This window comes from Protopterus annectens, chromosome 12.part0 (genome assembly GCF_019279795.1).
Source record: "Protopterus annectens isolate FY-2018-M chromosome 12.part0, PAN1.0, whole genome shotgun sequence".
Classification (NCBI taxonomy): Eukaryota; Metazoa; Chordata; order Ceratodontiformes; family Protopteridae; genus Protopterus; species Protopterus annectens.
In genome coordinates, this window is record NC_056746.1 from 932,779,037 (window position 1) to 932,803,156 (window position 24,120).

The window sequence follows — 24,120 nt, forward strand, 5'->3', positions numbered from 1 at the left end:
GAGTAATGGTGAGTGTGGAAGAGAGGTGAAGAAGAGAGTACAAGCAGGGTGGAATGGGTGGAGAAGACTGTCAGGAGTGATTTGTGACAGACGGGTACCAATAAGAGTGAAAGGGAAGGTCTACAAGAGGGTAGTGAGACCAGCTATGTTAATATGGGTTGGAGACGGTAGCATTGTCGAAAAGGCAGGAGTCAGAGCTGGATGTGGCAGAGTTAAAGATGTTAAGATTTGCACTGGGTGTGACTAGGATGGACAGGATTAGCAATCAGTATATTAGAGGGTCAGCTCAGGTTGGACAGTTTGGAGACAAAGCAAGAGAGGCGAGATTGCATTGGTTTGGACATGTGCTGAGGAGGGATGCTGGGTATATTGGGAAAAGGATGTTAAGGATGAAGCTGCCAGGTAAGAAGAAAAGAGGAAGGCCTAAGATAAGGTTTATGGATGTGGTGAGAGAGGACATGCAAGTGGTTGGTGTGACAGAGCAAGATGCAGAGGACAGGAAGAAATGGAAACAGATGATCTGCTGTGGCGACCCCTAACGGGAACAGCCGAAAGAATATGATGATGATGATATATATATATATATATATATATATATATATATATATATTTTTTTTTTTTTTTCTTTATTGATTTTTTTTATATTTTGTTTAAAAAAATGAAACACTCATTCATGAAAAGGTTGTTCAATATAAATGCACGTGGCCTCATTTGCAGAATCAGTTTATTTGCCTACAAAACAATCATTTCTAAGGCTAGAAGACTGGAAGCTTGAGACACATATAGAAAACCCTGCAAATCTTTTGAAAATGTCAGGATGTCTATTTAGTGACACAGATACTTTTCAGTGTCCATCAGGACTGGTACATAGGCTCATAGATTATTACTAGGCTAACTGCCCTTGTGGGTCATTTTAAGCCTAGCTAACTACCCCATGTGAGAATCAAACCCTGCACCTTGTGTTTGCAAGGTAAACACCTTAACCATTATGCCAACCTCCCACCCCTATACATATGCTTTTATCCAAGCTACCCCATGTTGATGCTATCTTTGCTCACTCTGTGCTCCATGATGAGGCAGAATATAGACCATCTTACTGTTCTCCATCTCCATGAAAAAATATGATGTAAGCAATAAACATTTAATACTAAGTTCTATATAGTACTATTACGATAATAACTAGTAAGAATACTTCTATCTCAATTTTTCTCATAGTCTCTATTACTAATGATTATGTATAAACATTTGAAACTTGCATAATGTTGTAAATATAAGCAAAATGCTATTGTTATCTGTAAATTGTTTTCTTTTTTTTTTTTTTGTATAACTGTTACTGGAGCTTTTCTCCCCGGGCTTCTGCTGAAAAAGGGCTACATTGCTAGCTCAGTCAGACTTTTCCCAGTCAACAAATGTAAAATAAAATAAATACGACATGGATAAATGACAGAGAAACGTTGCTGTATGCATCAGGACTACTACTTATGCTTGTACCTGTTTCATCCCCATGTTAACACCATCTGTACCCACGCAGTGCTCCACAATTTATTTATTTTTATTTTATTTATTTGCAGTTTGTTTACCAGGATAGTCCACTGGGCCACAAGGAACCCATTTTCAATGGAGTCCTGGGGAGAAAAGCTCCAATAAATTGCAAGTATACTAAGTTTCAGAATTACAAAATTATAGGATAACAATTTCTACAAATTTTTACAAAACAGTGAGGTCGAATATATAGCAACTTACTGATCTCCATCTCCATGGAAAACATGAAGAAACCAATAAATATTTTTTATATCATGGATAAATGACAACTGATTAAAAAATAGGACTTGTGCTACATGAAGTATGACACCACAGCCATGTGTGATTATAAACCACATACTTCATATGCAGGCTTTGTACAAGGACCCAATGACTCAAGTATGAACAGTGTTTAGTCTCACAAAGGGGTTCCCAGAGGGAGTGGGTGTGTATCAGGATTCAGCTCTGAGCCCACTGCTGTTCATACTTGTGATGGACTACATTAGCAAACAGGTCGGAGGGGACAGATCAACAAAGTTGCTGTATGCAGACAATGTGGTATTACAGGCAGACTCCGAGCAAGAGCTTCAGCAACGGATCAGAGAATGGAATGCAAAACTGAGTGCACAAGGCATAAAACTGAGTACAGAAAATACAAAACAGTACTTTGAAACTGAGTTTTGACCAACCAAGGGAATCAAAGCTATAATCAGAGGGTCTGTGGCCAAATGGCACAAAGTTCCAAGTGTAGTATATGACTGAAGAACGCCAAAGAAGCTGAAAAGTAAAGTCTACAAAGTAGTGGTGCAACCAGTACTACTGTATGGTACAGAAACTTGGGCAGTAAAGGAAGAGCAGGTAAGGAAGTTAGAGGTGCTGGAAATGAAGTGTCTAAGATGGGTGGTAGGACGCACACTGTGGGATAGATGAAGAAATGAGGGCATCAGAGCAAAAGTCAAAGAGGATCCATTGGAGAGAAGGTCAAAGAGAACAGATTACAGTGGTTCAGTCACATGTGCAGAAAGGCAGAAGACAATCTGGTGAAAGAAGATTTGGGTCTGACAAGAAGAAGGCAGGAGGAAACAAGGGCTTCCAGCAAAGAAATACATGGCCTGTGTGAGAGAGAAGGCCTGCAACAGTGGGGTGCTGCATTCCTGAGTGTGACATCTTCTGGATGAAACTATAAACCAAGGTCCAATCTGCCTGACTTGGCAATAGCTCATATGGATGTAAAAGATTCTATAACACTATTTGAAAATAGTAGGAAAAGTTCTGGAGTGCACTGGACAAATTTCTCCTAGTTAGTAAAATTACCACCTTGGGCTTCTATTGAAAAGAGGCTACTAACCAAGTCAACAAAGAGATAAAATAAAAATAAAAAAAATGACATGAGTTTCTGCTTTAATTTCCAGGTTAACATATAACAAAATGGACTGGACAGATGAAAAGTAAATGAAAGATGTCAGTATCTAATGAATACAATCGTGGGATTCTTTTTGTTTTGGTAATGGAATTTGTTCTCTCTGCTCCAGATTTCTCTCTAAAAGCAGATAAAAAGTGATGCAGTTTTGCAGTTCTGCTGAAAACTCACTGTTAAAACCTGCAGGTATTTATCTGCAGTGCCCTGCTCTTTTTCCTTATAATAAAATCCTGTTTGATTTTTGAATTTTCTTATCTGTCAGTCAGACAGTTTCAGTTTGTTCTTCACCATTTGTCTACCTATAATACCAATCAGTCATTCCCTGTTCACTGAGAGAGTCCTGCAGTTGGGAAACGGACCACTCCTTCAATGTTTTTCAAATCCTCCTATGTCTTGACAGAACATTTTCTTTCTAAGTGTATTGAGAGCTACTATAACAAACACAGATGGTGAATACATTTCCAAAGATAATAATTTCTTCATTCACTGTATCAAGAATTGTATGTAATGTTCCATGTCTATCCGATCTGTTAAAAACATGTCAGATGTGCTATAATATTATCAAATTAATTTGAGTTACCTCTGTAGCTATGCTATAGCACAAAGTTTAGTCTGTACCTTCAAAAGGCGTTTTATCATTGGAAGAGTAACCTAGCATAATACTGAACATCTGTTTGGACACATTATTGAAACAGTGTCCATGAACTTGTAAGCCACGTAACAAGGATGTCCAGGTCACCAGGAGTAAACGCCAACAGTCGTTCAGCTACAAAACCTTGCACCAAGATTTCCAAGGCAAAAAGACGATGTAACCACGATCCAATTACAATTTATTGATAAAAACAACCACAGATGACCTAGGTTTCGTTCGGTAACGAACTTCATCAGATAACAAACATCAAGTACCTCATTCCTTAAATATACATTGCCCAACCGCTAATTACATCAATTAACTGTGATTGAACCAATAAAATCAATAATTCCATTTAAACACACAGTATGAAAAAAATATATATATATATATAAAATAAAATAAATTAAATTAAATTAAATGCAAAATTACTAATAACCCACCCTATAACTTATCAAATGTAATATAAACTGTACAGATGAACTAAAAAATGAACAAGAAACTTAATGAGACAAATGAAATAAGAAAAATAAATGAAAACACATAATGAAAACATGAAAACTGAAATTGAATATATACATAATTATATATATATATGTATATATATATAAATTAAATATAAATATAATTGTTATGAAGACATAATGACAAATCATTAAAAATTGTATTTGCATATATATATATGTGTTATTAGATTAATAGAACTCTACTAAAATACTAAATATCCTAACAATTGCAAGAATAGTTACTATAAACTAAAATTATGCATGTGTCCATGAACTTGTCATAACTGACATATCCAAACATCGCCCAACAAAACATCAAGTTACCCATCACCAGTAACCAGCCATACTCACTGGATGCCTCCCAGGAAAGCAATGCCTTTCCATGGTTATATTCCCCTGAGGTCAGTCTTGAACAATTGAAATAAGAGAATCCTGACCCAAGAGGACTAATTCTTGATTTGCTAGGACCAGTTATTATTTGCAAAGTTGATCTTCATTGAGGAATTAGATATTTCCACCCTTGTTGAAGGAGGTGTGGTTACCCTGATTTTTGGTACAAACTAGCTGAAGAATTATTGGAATTATTGTTTTGTCTCTAGCCTTCCTTTTACTGAAAAAAAAGGAGAGCATGGTAAGTGCACAACTGTATTCACATATGTTGTTGTTTGATTTGTTAGATCCATGCCGCTCTGGATTTAGTTCTAGGCACAGTACACAGACAACCCCCAGTGAGATGGGCAATGACTTCCTGATGATTAGGAATTAAAGGACATGTTTGATGTCGGTCCTTCCTAATGTCTCAGCAGTCAGTGACATTGTGGATTGTGGGTCACTGATTGAGCATCTGAGTGTGTACTATGTACAGTGGATATAAAAAGTGTACACATCCCTGTTAAAATGCCAGGTTTTTGTGATATAAAAAAATGAGACCACAATAAATCATTTCAAAACTTTTCCCACCTTTAATGTGACCTACAACCTGTACAATTCAATTGCAAAACAAGCAAATCTGTTAGGGGAAAAATATAAAAAATAAAAATCATACAATACGCTGGTTGCATAAGTGTGTATACCCTTAAACTAATACTTTGTTGAAGCACCTTTTGATTTAATTACAGCATTCAGTCTTCTTGGGTAGGAGTCTATCAACATGGCACATCTTGACTTGGCAATATTTGCCCACTCTTCCTTACAAAAGCGCTCCAAATCTGTCAGATTGTGAGGGCATCTCTTGTGCACAGCCCTCTTCAGGTCACCCCACAGATTTTCTATTGGATTTCGGTCTGGACTCTGTTCTGGGTCATTCCAAAACTTTAATTTTCTTCTGGTGAAGCCATTCTTTTGTTGATTTGGATGCATGCTTGGGGTCATTGTCATGCTGAAAGGTGAAATTCCTCTTCACCTTCAGCTTTCTAGCAGATGCCTGAAGAATTTGGGCTAAAAGTGACTGGTATTTGGAAACGTTCATAATTCCCTCCACCTTGACTAAAGCCCCAGTTCCAGCTGAAGAAAAACAACCCAAAGCATGATACTGCCACCACCATGCTTCACCGTGGGGATGGTGTTCTTCTGGTGATGTGAGATGTTGTTTTTGCTCCAAATGTACCTTTTGGAATTGTGGCAAAAATGTCAACCTTGGTCTGATCAGACCATAACACTTTTTCCCACATGTTTTTGGGAGACTTGATGTATTGTTTTGCAAATTTTAGCCGGGCCTGGATGTTTTTCTGTGTAAGAAAAGGCTGCCGTCTTGCAACCCTACCCCATAGGCCAGACATATTGAGAATACGGGAGATTGTTGTCACATGTAGTACACAACCAGTACTTGCCAGAAATTCCTGCAGCTCCTTCAATATTGCTGTAGGTCTCTTGGCAGCCTCCCTGGCCAGTTTTCGTTGTCTTTTCATCAATTTTGGAGGGACATCCACTTCTTTGCAATGTCACTGCTGTCCCATATTTTCTCCACTTTTTGATGACTGTCTTCACTGTGTTCCATGGTTTAGCCAATGCTGTGGAAATGTTTTTCTACCCTTCTTCTAACTGATACCTTTCAACAATGAGAGCCCTTTGATGCTTTGTAAGCTCTCTGCAAACCATGGCTTTTGCTGTAGCAGGCAACTGAGTAAATGTCAGGAAAATTCTACTAGCACAGCTGAACTTTATTTGGGGTTAATCAGAGTCTATTTAATTGTTGGCAGATGTGTACTCAAGAAGACTGAATGCTGTAATTAAATCAAAAGGTGCTTCAACAAAGTATTAGTTTAAGGGTGTGCACACTTATGCAACCAGTTTATTGTATGTTTTTTATTTTTTATATTTTTTCCCCTAACAGATTTGTTTGTTTTTCAATTGAATTGTACAGGTTATAGGTCACATTAAAGATGGGAAAAGTTTTGAAATGATTTATTGTGGTCTCATTTTTTATAACACAAAAACCTGGCATTTTAATAGGGGAGGTGTATGCACTTTTCATATCCACTGTATGATCCTGGATTACTTTGTGTCTTAACACGCAGAGTGTACGAAGTGTGTGATGCCAAGGTTAAAGTCCTTGGGCTCCTGCCCACTGGATAATGATGTACTCCAAGGCTCAAAGTTAAGTCATTAATTGTCACTGTATAGATGTTGCTGCTAAAAGAGGCCATTGTAAGGAGGGGTATTTTTTATCAATTAAATGGTGATGATATTTAGCTTTACCGCTACTTCCATCCTAAGAGTGCGTCTGATTTTTGCAGCCATGGAAGACTGCCTTCATTCCATCCTTGAGTAAATGCTGCATAACTGACTGAAGCTCATCCCAGCCAAGACCAAGGCAATGATGGTTCATGCTATCACCCATCCTTTAAACATTCCCCTGCTCTATCCATTGATTACTTATGCAGGGAAGTAAATATTGTGGGAAGAAATAGCCAGGGAATTGTTATGGCTAGGCTAGTATAGGCCCAAGGGCTGATAGCCTAATACCAACCTATGAACCTATGAATTTGTTTTTTATGTTCATCACCTGGACACTGTTCTTGATAAGACACTCTTAATAAGACTCCAGGTGTCATTTATTCCCAGGACAGCTTATTTCCATCTGAAAAAACATTGCACAGCTCAGGCACTGTTTATCACGTTTAGAGTTTGGGACAGTAATAAATACTGTGGTCTTGTTTGGTATCAATTACTTTAATACTCTATGTCTTCTGCTGACCTCCTTCTGATGTCTTTTTAGTTTCCACCCTTTATATTCACTCAGTCTCACAACTACCCCAACAGACATTGTTACCCATATTTTTAGCTTCCACCCTTTATATTCACTCAGTCTTACAACAACCTCTACAGACATTGTTACCCACATTCTCCACGACTGATTAGCTAATAATAAATTAATTTCACCTTTAAAATCAAGTTAATCTTTCCAGCTTCACGCAGCCACCCTTAGAAACATTGTTCCACATGTTGTCTTTATTTTATATTCTATCCTGTTTAGCACCCCTGCTCAGCTACATTTCTCCCATTCCTCTCCATCAAAATCCCAACAAGCATGAAGAAGACTTTCTTTAAACATACTTTGTACCACTTCTCAGAGCATTAAGTATGAAAAGCACCATATCCCTTCCATCACTATGTCATCAGTCTGGCAGTTACTGCAGAGAACTAAAGCTCTGGACAGTAGATAACATTAATTTGCCTGCTGTGTGTCTCTAGGCTTTTATTGGAAAGGCTCACCCAGACTCTGCTACACTTTGCTGTGAGGGAAAGGTTGGTTTGCTTTTTATTTGTTGTATTTTGTATTAGATTATTGCCTTTTTATATTTTGAGTGCTGTGATTTGTTTTCTTTACCTTGTGTTTTCCTTGTTTTCTGCTTTTAACTGCATATTAAAACTTCAAAAGACCCCACAGCTCTGGTTCTATGTTCAGTCACTGAATGGACTACACATCGAACAGTTGAACATCAACTGCTAATCAGCGAACGTCCATTGAGCGAACATTGAGTTCACCAAACCTGTGAGACAGGAGAAGTAACTAGTTGTCCAACACTTCCCCGTCTCACACACAGTAGTGTTTCAAAACTCTTTTCTCCACTGTCGTGTGGTCTCAGAGTTGATATATATAGTAAGAGGGTTGTAGGGGGCAAAGCCCCCACGTTAGTTCCAGATACTGGATTGCATAGACATGGGTGATCTTGAAGGTGATATCCTGAATGTGCTGGAAAAAACATGAGCTCATACGGCAATTAAAGCTGAATTCTTTCAGAAAGCTTGGACTAATTATTACTGTTCACTTTAAAGTGTACTGGAACTTAGAAAATTGCCACACTGTTTACAGGGCTAATTTTTTTTTTTCCACTATCCTTATTTATTCACTATCAGTTTTCCACAATCATTTCTTTCCAGTTGTTTAATATCATGGTAAATAATATCTAATAGTAGTGTATAATATATTTCTATCATCACACCTCCTTTAGCTTAAATATAGAATATTTTATTCCACTTTATTGCAAATGATTTTAATATCAATACTAGCTAATTGTCTTTGTCACAGTTATTAATAGTTTTTTTTATTTAAATTATACTTTTTCTGCCCCACACTGGCCAGCACAAAATTTATGTATTTTTCCAGGTTTAACTTAGTCATTAAATGTACATATAAGGTTGTATTCTTGTTTTAATTTTGGTTTACTGTTTTTACTATGCATATTGGTTAGTTTTAATAAGGTTTTTGTAGACATATATTTTTAGGGTTCTTGTACACAGACCTGAAGAAGTCTAGAGGGACAAATCTGATCTTTGTTATCAACAATTTATGGATATAGATTATGTTTTCGACAATGTATTTTTTCTGCCAAAATATAACTTTTTTTTGATTGCCAAATGGTGTAATGTTAAATATTTCCAAACACGTATTATGTCTTTGATAAATTCACAGACTTTGTCTTTTTGTTACTTGTTTTAATAATACTCTATTTAATAAGAAGTACCACATCATTATTAATTTGATTAATTTTATTAAAAGTGTATAAGGTATTATTAAGACATTTAGTAAGTAGAGCAGTACCGCCTCACAGCAAGAGGTTTTCTGGTTCGATCCTCAGCTGGGGTGCCTTCTGTGCAGAGTCTGCATGTCCTCCCTGTGGTCGCATGTGTTTCCTCCAGGTGTTCCAGTTTCCTCCCACATCCCAAAGACATGCTGTAGGTGGATTGGGCACTCTAAATTGGCCCTAGGTGTGTGTGTGTGTGTGTGTGTGTGTGTGTGTGTGTGTGTGTGTGTGTGTGTGTGTGTGTGTGTGTGTGTGGAAAGTTGGCTGCTGGGATGGCAACCCGACACCATAAAACTCCACTGCCAATGATGAGCGGACAGGTGATCCGCTATGGCAACCCCTAACTGGGAAAAGCCGAAAGAAGAAGTAAGTAGGGCAGTACCAGCTCAAATATCAAACTGATAAGGATGGGAGAAGGGATTTAAATTTGTTAACATGTATACCAATGCACTTTGTTTTACAACAAAATATATCATTCCCTTACCTGATAACAGGCATATAGTCAGAAAGTTTGGGATGAAACTGCTATTTTGTTTATTTTTTGTTTTGTTTGGATCGTTTGTCAGTGTACTTAATGACTAGAAACAGACTGCTGGATTACTTCTGAATACGTACTAGAGTTAATAATTCTTTATAATATTAATAATATTTTAAAATAAGTTTTTATTTTTTTATTTAGAGCATTTTTAAGTTTGCTACTTCTACTGTTTTCTATTTTTTTCTGCTTTTTAATTTATAGTGATTAACTAGACATACAGGAAATAAAAAAACTTCCACACAGAGAAGTTTCTTACACTGTTTTGGATTTAGCTACAAGCTAACATTTTATTTAGGGGTTTAAACAGGTTTTCCTTTATTTTGTTTAGGAATCTACCTGGTGGCCCCATGCAGCATTTGTTTATTTTTATACGTTGTGGCAGTTGTGATTCCTGTTGTAATACAATAGATGACTCCTTGTTTCAATAGCACACTGCCACATTTCTTTACTTAATTTGAAGTTTGCACACACATTTTCTTCAAGCATATTCTTTCCCTATGTAATATATTGATTGTTTATTCATATGTTCATTCATATTTTTTTCTTTTAATTTCATACTGTAATTAAGAAATACCATATTATTGCTTTCAGCCACTGAGACCTACTTGGAGCTGGAAGATTAGATAAGAAAGCTAAGTAGTTATTGTACTATATCTAATTTAGACTTGTTTTTAAGACTTTAGTAGCTCTTTTTGTTGTTGTGTATCATTCTTTTTCTGATTCCATGAAAGGAGTTCTAAGTATAGAAAAGAATCCATCCATCCAGCCACCTACAGAAAATGTGGCAGGTTTACCAGCAGAACAATTAATGAGTTTATAGAATTATTGTATGAAAATCTGTTAAATTACTAACAATTTTTAGTTTTATTAAACAATGATTTAGAAAAAAATAATAACAGTCAGAGAGGTATGACTTTAATAGTGAGACAGTCACATACATAGCTGCATTTTTGTCCTGTTAATGTTTTTATGTGGGTAAGACCACAAGAAAACATTCATAGAGAATTTATGAACGCTTATGCTACTGAGGCACAGCAATTTTTTTGTACAAACATACTTTGATGTTTTCCACTTTTAGGAGGTTCAACTGGAAAGGAGGATTTTAGGTCATATTTCTGACATCAGACATAAATGCCAGAGGAACGACTTCTCCAAACACTTTTTAGAACACCTCAGACATTGTGGTTTTAAATGTATCATTATGGACTGTCTGGTGATGGATGAGCTTGTAGGGGACATCAGTGGTGTTTTGGAGAAAAAAGAACTATCCTGGCAGTTGAAATTAAATGCATTCAGAAAACCAGGACTTAACTACTATTGTTCTATTAAGAGTGTGTTGAATTTACGTAAGGTGCCACACAATCTGTAAAGGTTTTTTGGGGAAGTTTTTGAGGAATATTTTTTGTACTAAAATTATACTAAATAATAATAAAAATATGATGTGTAGAATCTGTATAAATATATATATATATATATAATATATATATATATATATATATATATATATGAATCTACTTTCAATTGACAAAAGTAATGCTAAAAAGATAAGCTGATTATACCGAAAGCTGACTTTCATGGAAACCTAAATTGCAGAAGACCAGATTAATGAAATACACTTTAACGCCATAAATAGGAGATACCGCTTTAAATAGAATAAGGAAGTGGTTCTAGCTGTACCAACATACTGGTATCTACTATGGCAGATGTATGCAGACTTGTTCCTGGAGTCCTGGGTGAAATATATTTTACAGGTAAATAAGAACGAGGAGGTGAGACCTCAATTGTGCCAGGTTATGTGTAGATTTAGAAAGTTGTTGGAGATTCCGGTACAGTGGGGCTACGGGCATTTTCCCTTTTCCCCACTGTAGTGCGATCGCAGAGTTGACATATATTAGTAGCAGGGGTGTGGGGAGTGCAGGGGGGGCTTGCCCCCCTGCATAATGTAGTGTAGTGTATTAGTTGTGGTTTGTTTTATTGTTTTGTACACTGTAGTCTATTGAACTGGGTTTTGCTGATGTAGATTTCAGTGTTGGTAGTTTCCGTGCAAGTGAGTTTTCAGTTCAGTGAGCTCGTGGTTGTGCTCTTCATTGGATCGTAATTTCATTAATTTAAAGTAGATCTCTCTCTCTCTCTCTCTCTATATATATATATATATATATATATATATATATACATATATATATATGTATATATATATATGTTTAGTTACTTTAACCTCAATTCTGCTTTTATTAGGTTTATTGTATCACACCAGAGATTTTAACTGTAATTTTAAAACTCACATTTTTTTTCATGTTGCTATTACCATGTAGTACTGGAAAGGTGGTAGCTCATGCACACTCATGCACACACCTGCACACTTTTATCTTCTTCTTCTTTCGGCTTTTCCCGGTTAGGGGTCTCCACAGCAAATCACCTGTCTGCTCATGATTGGCAGTGAAGGTTTACAGTGTCGAGTTGCCAGCCTGGCACCCAACCTTCCACAGAAGGCACACACACGCACACACTCATACCTAAGGCCAATTTAGAGTGTCCAATCTGCTTACAGCATGTCTCTGGGATGTGGGAGGAAACCGGAGCACCCGGAGGAAACCCACGCGACCACAGGGAGGACATGCAGACTCCACACAGAAGGCACGCCAGCCAAGGATCGAACCGGAGAACCATTTGCTGTGAGACGGCAACGCTAACCACTGCACCACTGTGGCCACCCACCTGCACACTTTTATACCTTACTAATTTACTTCATCCACTGTTTCTGCATTTCTTGTCTTGTTTTTCTACTAGTTTTCATTGTATGCAGTTTTACGTCCATATTGTTTGCCATGAATAGGTTGGTTTAAAATTAAACAATATGTATATTTTCCACACCTACTTCTAAGCATATAAAAGCTGATATGTTTAACAATTTTAAAATATTTCTGAATTTTTGTTACTGAGGATTGCTTGTCTGTTCATAGGTTCATAGGTAGGTACTAGGCTATTGGCCCAAGGGCATAAGTAACACTAGACAACAAGGTTCCCTGGTTTTCGCCACCCATGAAACTTATTTTCCTGCATCCCTGTCGAGCAGAGCCACAGAAGTGATCCCCGGTGTGAATTTCCTATTTCCCATCCACTCATCAAGATTTTTCTTGAAGAGTGCTAATGAGGAACTCTGCTTGACGTCAATTGGTTGCTTGTTCTAGAGTATGGGAAGCCTCTGGGACAGGAATCTATCCCTCCAGCATGTTCTGTTTATTGTAGTGACAAGGTTTCAGTCCCTAGAGTGTGTAGCACGGAGAGACTGGGATTTCTTTAGGTGTAGCATATCCAACAGCTCTGGGTTTGACATAGCTTTTTATGTTAGGCAGAGATCGTAGGCGATATGCTACGGAGTAAAGCTGGAGTTTTTTTGAGACAGTCAGTGTAGTGCATCTGTTTGAGGCCAATAATCCTCTTTATGAGGTACTTCTGTGGCCTTTCCAGCTGTTGTAGATATCTTGTGAGGTACATTCCAAAAGAGGCATTGTACTCTAAATGTGTGGTGAGTGGAGGAGAACAGTGACTTATTTTTTCCTGGCTGAGTACCCATTCATGATGAGGTGCTCCACATAGAAGGATTTCCTGACCACTATGGTGATGTAATTATCAAAGGAGAGGCTACTGTCCACCTAGGTCCCAAGGTCTCTTATCACATATTCGGCATTAAGTAGACTGCTGCCTATGTGGTAGTTCATGGATACAGAGCTTTTATCAAAGGGAATGACAATGCACTTTTTGGCATTGAGCTTGAGGCCATGGTTCTGAAACCAGGCATCTGTCTCAGTGAGGCCGTTCTGTAGGATGTCGACATTGTTTGGGGACTCAACTATGGCTCCTAGTTTGCAGTCATCTGTGAACATCGTTATCCAGAGATATTCTGTGTTAGCCTGTACTTCAGAGAAGTAGATACCAAACAGGAGAGGACCCAGGACTGAACTCTGTGGTACTCCACTTGTCACTGGTTTGAAGTTGGATTTGGAGTCTGCAACTTTTACTGTCAGTGAGCCAGTTGGCAACCCATCTTGTGACATAGGGATTTATACCTAGTTTAGTGTACATAGTTTGACCTGCGATGAATAAAGGCATATTGCTTTGAAATACTTCTTGGATTTCATGATTTTTGCAAGTTATTGTGACCGAGCTGATCAATGAAGTTTTAACACCACTAGTTTCTCTATTTTTTTAATTTTAGGAGGATCTTATTCTTTGCAGTGGATGCTGTCAGGTTGGATAGGGGATAGGACAACCTAAAAGGCATCCTGGAAAAGAAGGAACTTAAACTGTAATTGAGGATGGATGCAGATCCCACCAGAGGTCTAAATGACCATTTAAATTTGAAAATAGTATTACAACCTGAGAAATCTAAAATGAAAAGGGAACTTTTCTGACAATTGCTCAAACTTAAATAGACCACTGGTTAATACAGCAACTTTTGAGATATTCAGAGCAAAAACATCTACATTATGGAATGTTTAAAGCATTCATATTTACATAGAGTCTGTCAGTTCGCACAGAGAACTAAGAATCTAAACTGCTATCTGTAGTCTAAGGTATAGAGATTGAATCCTTCTACGTTCATTTGACTACTGTGTGACTCTAAGCAAGTCACTTAACCAGATAGTGCTCTGAAGCAATTGGAAAAATAGGCTAGGCCTTAATGGACCCTTGTCCACATATCTAGTAACTACCTAAGAACCAGGACAACATTAAATGGAGAGAGCAATTCCAAAATCCCAGGAAAAATGTGGAGAGGAGATCAGAGTAATGTCATCAGGTCCAGTGCTGACAGCATTACAAACTTTCATTTTATGCCTCACCCCAATCCTGCCACCTTGAACCAGTCTACAGGGAGTCATCATCAACATTGCTATCCCCAGGATGATCTATGGGTACATTTCCCTAAGCTTTTTTTTTTTGCAGGACTAGAGTGTTCTCATTATGGGGTGGCCACGGTGGTGCAGCGGTTAGCGTTGCCGCCTCACAGCAAGAGGTTCTCCGGTTCGATTCTCGGCTGGGGTGCCTTCTGTGCGGAGTCTGCATGTCTTCCCTGTGGTCGCATGGGTTTCCTCCAGGTGCTCCGGTTTCCTCCCACATCCCAAAGACATGCAGTAGGTGAATCGAATACTCTAAATTGGCCCTAGATGTGAGTGTGTGCGTGTGTGTGCCTTCTGTGGAAGGTTGGGCGCTGGGCTGGCAACTCGACACCGTAAAACTCCACTGCCACTCATGAGCGGACAGATGATCCGCTGTGGCGACCCCTGACCGGGGAAAAGCCGAAAGAAGAAGAAGAAGAGTGTTCTTATTATCTTCTATGGGCTGTAGCCCTTCCCATCCCTCACTCTGGGACAGCTGAACCAAAAACGTCTTTCATTCCCATTTGTAACCGACTTGAACCAAATCCACTAATACACCATGGGTTAAAGTCAGAACTCCACCCATTTGCTCCATGGAGCTGGGGTAACTGGCAATTTTATAGCAGAAGATTATGCAAATTAGTTGATAAGGCCAGTAAGAAGAATAATTTCTTTTTCTACATATAATTATTGCTGTGATTGTAATGCATTGCTTTATTGCATCACATTTGTCATCTTGAATTTAGCTGTAATCACTCAGTTCTCATCATGAGTTTATCTCTTACCATTTAGTATGCCTTTTTGGCAGAACTTCTATCAGAAATTGAGGAGACAATGAACATCAGGGAATCCTTATATCAGAGTATAGTATATGACATTATATGCATCATGCAGGCCATGTAAAATAACAAAACAATATTTTGTGTTGCAGATTTTATACAGGGGAGCTACATACTAAAAGATACATTTATTATCATTGTGAATATTAGAAACTTCAAACCAATTAACAAACTTACTGTTTGTAAATTGTTCTATAAGCATTTCTCTTATATGTGTTTAACAATTCTAACCTGTTATTTGTGAATGTTTATATATGTCCCTTGTATACTATCAATGAAATTATCTGTCACTCAAGCAGTCCTTGATCTATAAAATTCACTTTAATCACCCATTAACAAATAAATGAATACATAATTAATTCAACTTTTGTCATAATATTTTTACTGAGATATTGAATGAGGCATGGGGTTAAGAAAGAAGGCTTAATATGGGAAAGAGAAAGGAAGTTATAACACTTAACAAAACTCATGAATTCTTGATTTTGCTACAGATGCCATGGCAGAACCTGAGATTTGCTACGTCCTTGATGCCATCCTCTTCCTCTACGGCATTGTGTTGACTGTACTATACTGCCGACTCAAGGTAATTCTTAAATATTTGTAAAGCGCGATCCTACTCGCTAACATATATTACTGTCTCTGATAACAAAATAGTACCTGTTAATGCATACAGTACGATGAATAGGGTAATTATATCACTGGTAACCAAGCAATGAGAGTTTAAATATTTGTAAAGTGCGATCCTACTTGCTAACATATATTACTCTCTCTTACAATAAAATATTACCTGTTAAAGCATACAGTACAATGAATAGGGTAATAATATCACTGGTAACCAAACAAGGAGAGTTTAAATATTTGTAAAGTGTAATCCTACTTGCTAACATATATTACTGTCGCTTACAACAAAATATTACCTGTTAAAGCATACAGTATGATGAATAGGTTAATTATACCACTGGTAACCAAACAATAACAGTCACAAAACTTGAAATACAGTTTTGTGATGGAAATTGTTTTAAAAAATGTAAATAATAAATACAAAATGGAACCATCAACAAACCAGAAAGCACTCTCTGTCATGTCTGGTGGACCCCAGCCATAAACAAACTATACAATAGAAGGAGGAAGCTACTAAATGATAGAGCAAAATCCCAAAAAGGGAGGGCATCACTGATCAGTATTAGCAAAAAACTACGGGCACTCATAAAATTGTCTAAGGCCAGCTTCGAGAGAAAAATTGCACAGGACACTAAGGATAATCACAAGGCTTTCTTTAGTTATGTTAGGAACCTGGGTGGTAATTCCCAGATATGCTCAGAATTAGTCTAAAATGACAAAAAATACACTGAACCCACAGACATTGCCAACATCCTAGCTGACAGGTTCAGCGCAAACCCCTCCCCACCAAAGGGCAAATATCTATCCCAGCACAGTGCTGCCCCTGACATCTCAGATGCTCAGGTAAGAGCCGCCCTCTCCAAAGCAAAAACACAGCATCAATGGGACCAGACGGTGTCCCAGGCTGCGTCCTACATGAACTCCAAGAAGAGCTAAACCCAAACATAAAACTACTGTTCAATCTCAGCCTTACTACAGGATATGTGCCCAAAGAGTGGCGTACAGCAACAGTGGTCCCTCTCCATAAAGGTGGTGCCTCAACGGATCCTGGAAACTATCGCCCCATAAGCCTGACTAGCTTGGTCTGCAAAGCTATGGAAAGGATCATCATGGACCTCATAAATAAAGATATTGGGGACCTACAGACACAGTTCAGCTTTGTTAAGGGCAGATCCTGCCTCTTAAACCTGGTTGATTTCTTTGAAACAGTCACCAAGGCCATTGACGAGGGGAAGGTGGTCCACACAGCCTACCTGGACCTTGCAAAAGCCTTCGATACAATACCCCACTCGGGCATTATAGATAAGTTCACCAGCTTAAATATAAACCCCTATGTCACTAGATGGATTGCAAACTGGCTCAAGGACAGAACCCACATGGTTAGAATTGCTGGAGCCATGTCAGACTCCAAACCAGTTACAAGTGGTGTCCCACAAGGCTCAGTCCTGGGACCTCTCTTGTTCGGTATATATTTCTCGGAGGTACAGGCCAACACGGAAGGACTGTGGCTGACCAAGTTCGCAGATGACTGCAAACTGGGCGCCATAATCGACTCTCCAGCCGACACAAGCATCCTCCAAAAGGGCCTCATAGAAACAGACAACTGGTGCCAGATCCACGGCCTCAAGCTAAATGCCAAAAAGTGTATAGTCACCCCCTTTGGCAAAAACAAAGTGCCCACAAATTACCACATAGGTGGTAATCCATTAAGTACAGAAGAAGTAATTAGGGACCTGGGGACCCAAGTTGATAGCAATCTCTCATTTGACAACCACGTGGCCAAAGTGGTTAGAAAAACATTTTATATAGCCCACCTAATCATGAAGGGATTCACATCTAGATCAGGGGAGGTCATCGTGCCTCTTTACTCATCCCTCATCAGGCCCATAATTGAGTACAATGCCCCTTTTGGGATGTACCTTACCAGACACCTGCAGCAACTGGAAAGACCCCTAAAGTACCTCACCAAGAGGATCAAAGGGCTCAAATAGATGCCATATGCTGCCCGGTTAAAGAAACTCCAGCTCTACTCAGTGGCATACCGCCTGTTCAGAGGTGATCTGTGCCTGACGTATAAAGCCATGTCCAACCCAGAATTAATGGACATGCTGCACCTCTTGAACTTGAACCTCAGCACTGAAATAAATAGGACATGCTGGAGGGACGGATTCATAACCCAGAGGCTCCCTTCACTCTGGAATAAAATCCCAGTCCAGGTTAGGCAGAGTCCCTCATTGACTCTATTCAAGAGGAATCTTGATGAGTGGATGGGAGATCGTAGGTTTACCCCGGGTATCACTTCTGTGTCACTGTTAGACAGAGGCACAGTATACTAACCTCGAAAAAGGGCATAGCAAAATAAATTTAAAATGGGTGGCGAAAGCCAAACACATTCTGGCTAGGCTTATAAATGCCCTAGGGCAGATAGCCTAGTATGAACCTATGTTACCAGTGATGTCTGTTGTCACCCATCACTATGTCTACACCTCATTGGAGGTGATGTAGGGTAGTGCTGGGTATATTGATGGAATGCAAGTGGTATTTAAAACCCAATATTGTTAGCACTCAAGGCGTGGAGAACCTACAGGGGAAAAAACAGAAAAGAAATGGAGCAAAAATAAATATATCTGCACACACAGCAATCCATACTTACATATACATGCACAAACATTCAGTTATTGTTACTAGGTAAGTATACTGGAATGGATATTATTTCATGCAAGGTAACAGAATTAGAAAGCATGTGATACTGGGCGTAGCCTATAGCCCCCTTCATGTTAATACACAGTAGCAGTGCTACAGTTTTCGTTTTACACAAGGTAAACCTGCAGTAATTTAGTCTTCAGAGTGATGAACTGACTTCAGTAGTTAGTGAAAAAAATGAATATATATTGCATAATTCTAGTCATTCCACTGACTAATTCATATTACTACACTTCAGCTTCTACATGCATGCCAGCACTAGTATTTGTTCTTTACTAAGATAGATGGCACTACAGCAGAAAGTCAGCATTAAGTGTCATAAAAGAGCAAAACATTGTAAATGGAGATGATATTCTCAGAGTGAAGAAGGCTGAACAGACTGGAGCCGTAACGTCATACTTAACTTTGCCTTAAGAGTGAATGCCGATATTAATAGAGAGAGAGAGATAAGACTCACATAAATAGCAATGCCAAGACAGAGGAAGAGTTCACTTTTTCTCCACACATAGACAGAGACCTGCTACACTGACCTACATGCTAGGGTATAAAATGGAGGCCCAGTGTCAGAGAGGAAGATGCATACAGCAGTCATACAGAGACTGGAAAAGACAAGTACCCAATGCACTGTCAGAGAGAATAACGAAAACTGATGCCTGTGATGAGGCAGATGGGGATGTACAGTAAACGTAATATTATAATGGTACCTGTTTAAAAAATTTTCGTGAAAGATAAATATGTATTACCTCAAGTGTTCGAAAATGGGTGAAGGGGTATAGACTGACTCAAATAACAAGTTAGAGGAAAGGTCCACACTGACAACAGCACTGGGGGGAGGGGTGAAGGACTGGTGCAAAATAACCCTGAAATCTGTTTAATATTGGGGTAAATCCTGAGTTCAAAGTGACCTAAGTCTCAGGCCGGATGATAATGAAGACATCTGCATGATCCCCAGGATAATAGGAGGATGGTTCAGAGAAACTCATTTGCCTTAATGAAGGATAGCTACATAATTTTTGTGGATCTGGTCTTTTTCATCAACAGCTGACTTGCAAGTTTAAGCTGTTCAACAATTCCCATACATTGAAAAGCCAAAAAAATCTACTCATTAAATCTCAGCTTGTGCACAGACTCTTTGACAATGTGGAATAAGTAAGAATAAGCATTTTTTTCAGGGGACCCTATGCATTGGACTGTGTCCCCCACATCCACAGTTACTTCTACATACCAGCGTCATCATTGCACTGTCAGAGAAAAAAGGAAATAGCCCAAGCTCTTTATACAGGACCATGGCCATCAGTCCGTCCTACAGCTCAGTCAGTTTTGTCTCAGCATATTTTGTTATTAGACAAGAGGAACAGTCAGTGAAAGAAACCTTATGTTATACCTTTTGAAAAGTTGCACCTCAAAAAAAAAGGGGGGGGATTAAGCCATGGCTCTGTGACACAGAGGTAAAAAACCCTAATTACAACACAGATAACCCCTATTTGATGCTGCTAGAAGAACCACAACAGGGGACTGGAGTGAGCAGCTAATGCAATCTTGCTCACCACAGGGGCGAGGGATATGTATCACTTCTGGAATTTAAGAAACAAAGAGCTATTGCAGGTAGCAGATGACAGATTGTAAATGCCATGTTGCTGAGAAGCCAGGATAGTGTCTGTTTGGGAACAAGCAGAGCACTTCCCAGGCAGCACCATTCAATGGTATCCCACTCACTTCAAGAATGGGAGTCAGGATCATCCCAGCCTGAAGACTGACCCACTACCCGGCACTCAAATCTCACCTCTGAGGGGCGATAGGCTGATTGGGATCTCATATATATATATATATATATATATATATATATATATATATATATATATATATATATACATATACAGGCAGGTAGATTGATAGCTCTTAGCTGCCTAGAATCGTCTCCCTCTTATGTCTGATTAATTTTTTTTGTTGTCATATCCTATGAGCATTAGCCCACATCATTCTATTTGTTGGGAGTAGGGGTCAGTCACCTCTTCTGTAGTGAGGGTTTCTTCTTAGTTACCAACAACTTACAGACACCTGTGGAAGGGACTGCCAGCTATTGGAAGGCTGTCATCCTGGGAGACTCTGGACGTTTGCTGGTGTAGGTATCTGCTGTCCATCATTTTGATGGCACATTGCAGCAGCAGAGCCTTCAATGTTGGGGTGTGAATATGTGCTCCCACACAAAGTACTCGGAATGACTGGGCATTACTTGTTAGGCCCAAGTGTCTTGCAGGTGACACTCATACAGCAAGGCCTTACCTCAATCCCCCCTGGATGGGCAGTTCAGTACCAGTTACCCCTATCCTTCTATGACCAGCTTCTCCAGCTCGTGAGCTTACAAACTGAATAATTAGCTAGGCCACAGTCACATGGGCTTACAAACTGAATCATTGGCTAGGCCACAGTCACATGGGCTTACAAACTGAATCATTGGTTAGGCCACAGTCAGGGCTTAATCTGTCTGTGATGCAGACCTGGTCTGTGTATAATTTGGTTTTGCCACCCCCTTTGACTCAGTCAGCTTGAGGCATTTCAGAATTAGGTGAAGACTATGGTGGTATCTAAACACAGGAAACTGCAGTAGGGGGTTAAAAATTGGACTCAGAGAGAGGATACAATGCTAGGGCAGTAGGTGTACACATAATACATGTACACATGGGTGAAAGCTGGGTGCAGTAAGCCACCATCAACTACTCATTGGGAGAGTTGATGCAAAGTGCCCCAAGGTAGTTTTGAAGAATGAGCTCAGGATGTTGCATTTAACTGAATATTTGATATACTCGGGTCTATATTACATGATCAGAAACCCAAGTCAGCAAACGCCTGTTTGCCGACCAATAAACAGTGAACCATCATTTCTGTGAACAGTCTCTTCAGCAACTTTTTCCTAGGCTCACAATAAATGGTCTTTTTTTTATATAACTTGTGTGCTTTAATAGTGCCCTGTGCTATTGTTTAGTTTAGTTTAGTTTAGATTGGTGTGTTTGGAATATATCTATCTTTGTTCATTTATTTCATGTTTGAAACAAGATTTTCACATGGATGCTAAAACTGGATGCAGATCCACTCCTACAGAGGGAGCATTTTTTTTTATTGTGATACTGTCATCCAGAGTTCAGTTAGAGGTAAGGTTACATATGTCTGCATACCCCACCCTCAAATAACTCAGAAACTCTACATAGCTCCTTAAATGAAAGCCTTTCTATGTATATTAGACCTGGTCTGCATATAATTTGGTTTTGCCACCCCCTTTGAAAAGCAATTGTGGACGGTTGAAGTAGAAAATTACTGCAGTCTTCTATCCATCGAATAATTTGGGAATGATATATTTCTGAAGTTACTGAATCAGTTTTTAACTGTAACTGTAACTGGTGTGGAAATAACTTAGCACTAAATGTGAACAAGACAAAAGAGATAATTGTGGACTACAGGAAAAATTACAAGGAACATTTTCCCCTTACCATCAATGGGGAACAGTGGAAGGAGTTAGAAGCACAAAGTTTCTGAGAGGGCACATCAATGAGGACTTGTCTTGGAACACAAATACAAATGCCATAGTCAAGAAAGTGCACCAGAGATTGCCCTTTTTAAAAAGGCTGAGGACAGCGAATCTCCCATCGACAGTTCTCACTACCTTTTACACAGGTACTATAGAAAGCATCCTAACAAACAACCTTGTAGTATGGTATGGAAGTTGCTCTACCTCTGTGTGCAAATCCCTCCAGAGAGTGGTGAAGACAGCTGAGAGGATCATTAAGACCACCTTATCACCTAGCCATGACTTGTACTTATTCAGATGTCTTAGCAGGGCCAGAGGAATAATTAAAGACTGCACTCACCCTGCTTACAGACTGTTTCTGCATCTATCATCCAGTAAGTGCTTTCGAAGCATACGTTGCAGAACTACGAGATTCAGGAACAGCTTCTTCCCTAATGTCATCAGGCTGCTGAACTCTAGTAACAACTACGCTACATGATGGCCATCTGGGTCAGTAGAAACTGTAGTAGTTTGTCTCATATTGTGCATTAACCTGGTTACCAGTCTCATCTAATACTTAGTGCAATATTCACCATGACTATTAACTTATAGGCCATCTAGATCAGTAGGAAAGCAGTAAAATATATCTTCCTTCAGTGCAGTACATTGACAATTAGCAAATTAACCATAGTGCAATACTCTAAGGTTCATAGTGCAACATTCTAATGTTCACTGTGCAATACTCAAATGTCTCTTTCTGTGCAAGGATCAATGCAATGTCTTAACCAAGTACCTGTGCAATACTAAAGTCTCATGCAAGTAAGTGTTCACTTCAAAAAGTGTTAAAATGTATTTCTAATTATGTGCAATATTAGTCCTGTCTATCTGCATGTCCGTGATGTAATAGATAGGTGTTATATGTGGAAATGTCTGTGAAAATAGTCGATATGTTGTTTGCACATTGAGTCCAGAGATATGGAATGTCTTTCAGTATTTGCACTTGTGTGATTTCTAAATGATAATAAAGTTTACTTTGACTTTGACTTTTTCACTTAGTTGATGGTGGATATAAAATGTCTGTTGATAACCATGGACTTGAGCAGTTAGGTTGATAATGAGTCATCATCATTTGCTGTAAAAGTCCTGAAATTAAAGTTTACTTTGGTTATAAAGCTGAAATCCTCCTGCCACACACATATAAAGGGACATGCACTAAACAAGGTACAGACACTTGATCGGGATTTAGTGGACTAGGTGGTGGAACCTGTCATTTGGTCTGACTATAATGTTAGTTTTAACTGACCCATTGGAGCAGCGGGTCCCTACTGGGAAGGCCCAGTAGCTTCCATTAGAGTAATTTGCCTTCAAAGTTCTGTTGTTGATATTGGAACTTGCAGATGTTCCAGCAGTAGTTTATGACCCTATGACCCAGACAGTGGGTTGATGCCCCCTAGCATAGCCATCTCTAGCAGCACTGACCTGTACATATTCATGTTTGACCACTTTCACTCTCTGTCAGACAATCAGCATTTTGTTTGAGGAGATTCAGGTAAAGAACTTATAGGAAATGAAGGAAATATGATTGGGAATTACAACTTTTTTTTGTTGGCATACTTGAGAGAGCACCAAAGACATGCAGTAGGTGAATCAGACGCTGTAAACTGGTCAAAGGTGTGAATGAGTGCATGTGTATGGTACCGAAGAACAACCAATGCAGGGCTAGCCACCTGGCAGTATGAACGTTAGTTCTAGGTGATGGTCACTGTTGATGTGACACCACGATCCCATGTACAAAATGGGGAAAAAGGGAGTTGATGCCGATGCACATCATTTTGAAAGAGCAACAGGAACCAGTTACTGATAAGACAGATAGATTTTTGCTGTTGCACAAACTTGGTGAGGCTTCATTGTTGCGTGCTGGGGAAGATGGTTCAT

At 38.9% G+C, this 24,120-nt stretch overlaps 1 protein-coding gene across 1 annotated transcript in view; it reads left to right on the top strand.

Moving 5' to 3' along the window:
• The window catches only part of FCER1G (Fc fragment of IgE receptor Ig), a 597,912-nt gene that overhangs the window by 251,116 nt on the left and 322,676 nt on the right, over positions 1–24,120 (top strand). The window contains exon 3 of the mRNA XM_044088973.1: positions 15,851–15,942. Within this exon, the coding sequence (XP_043944908.1) occupies positions 15,851–15,942 (92 nt within the window). The remainder of the gene's footprint in view (positions 1–15,850; positions 15,943–24,120) is intronic.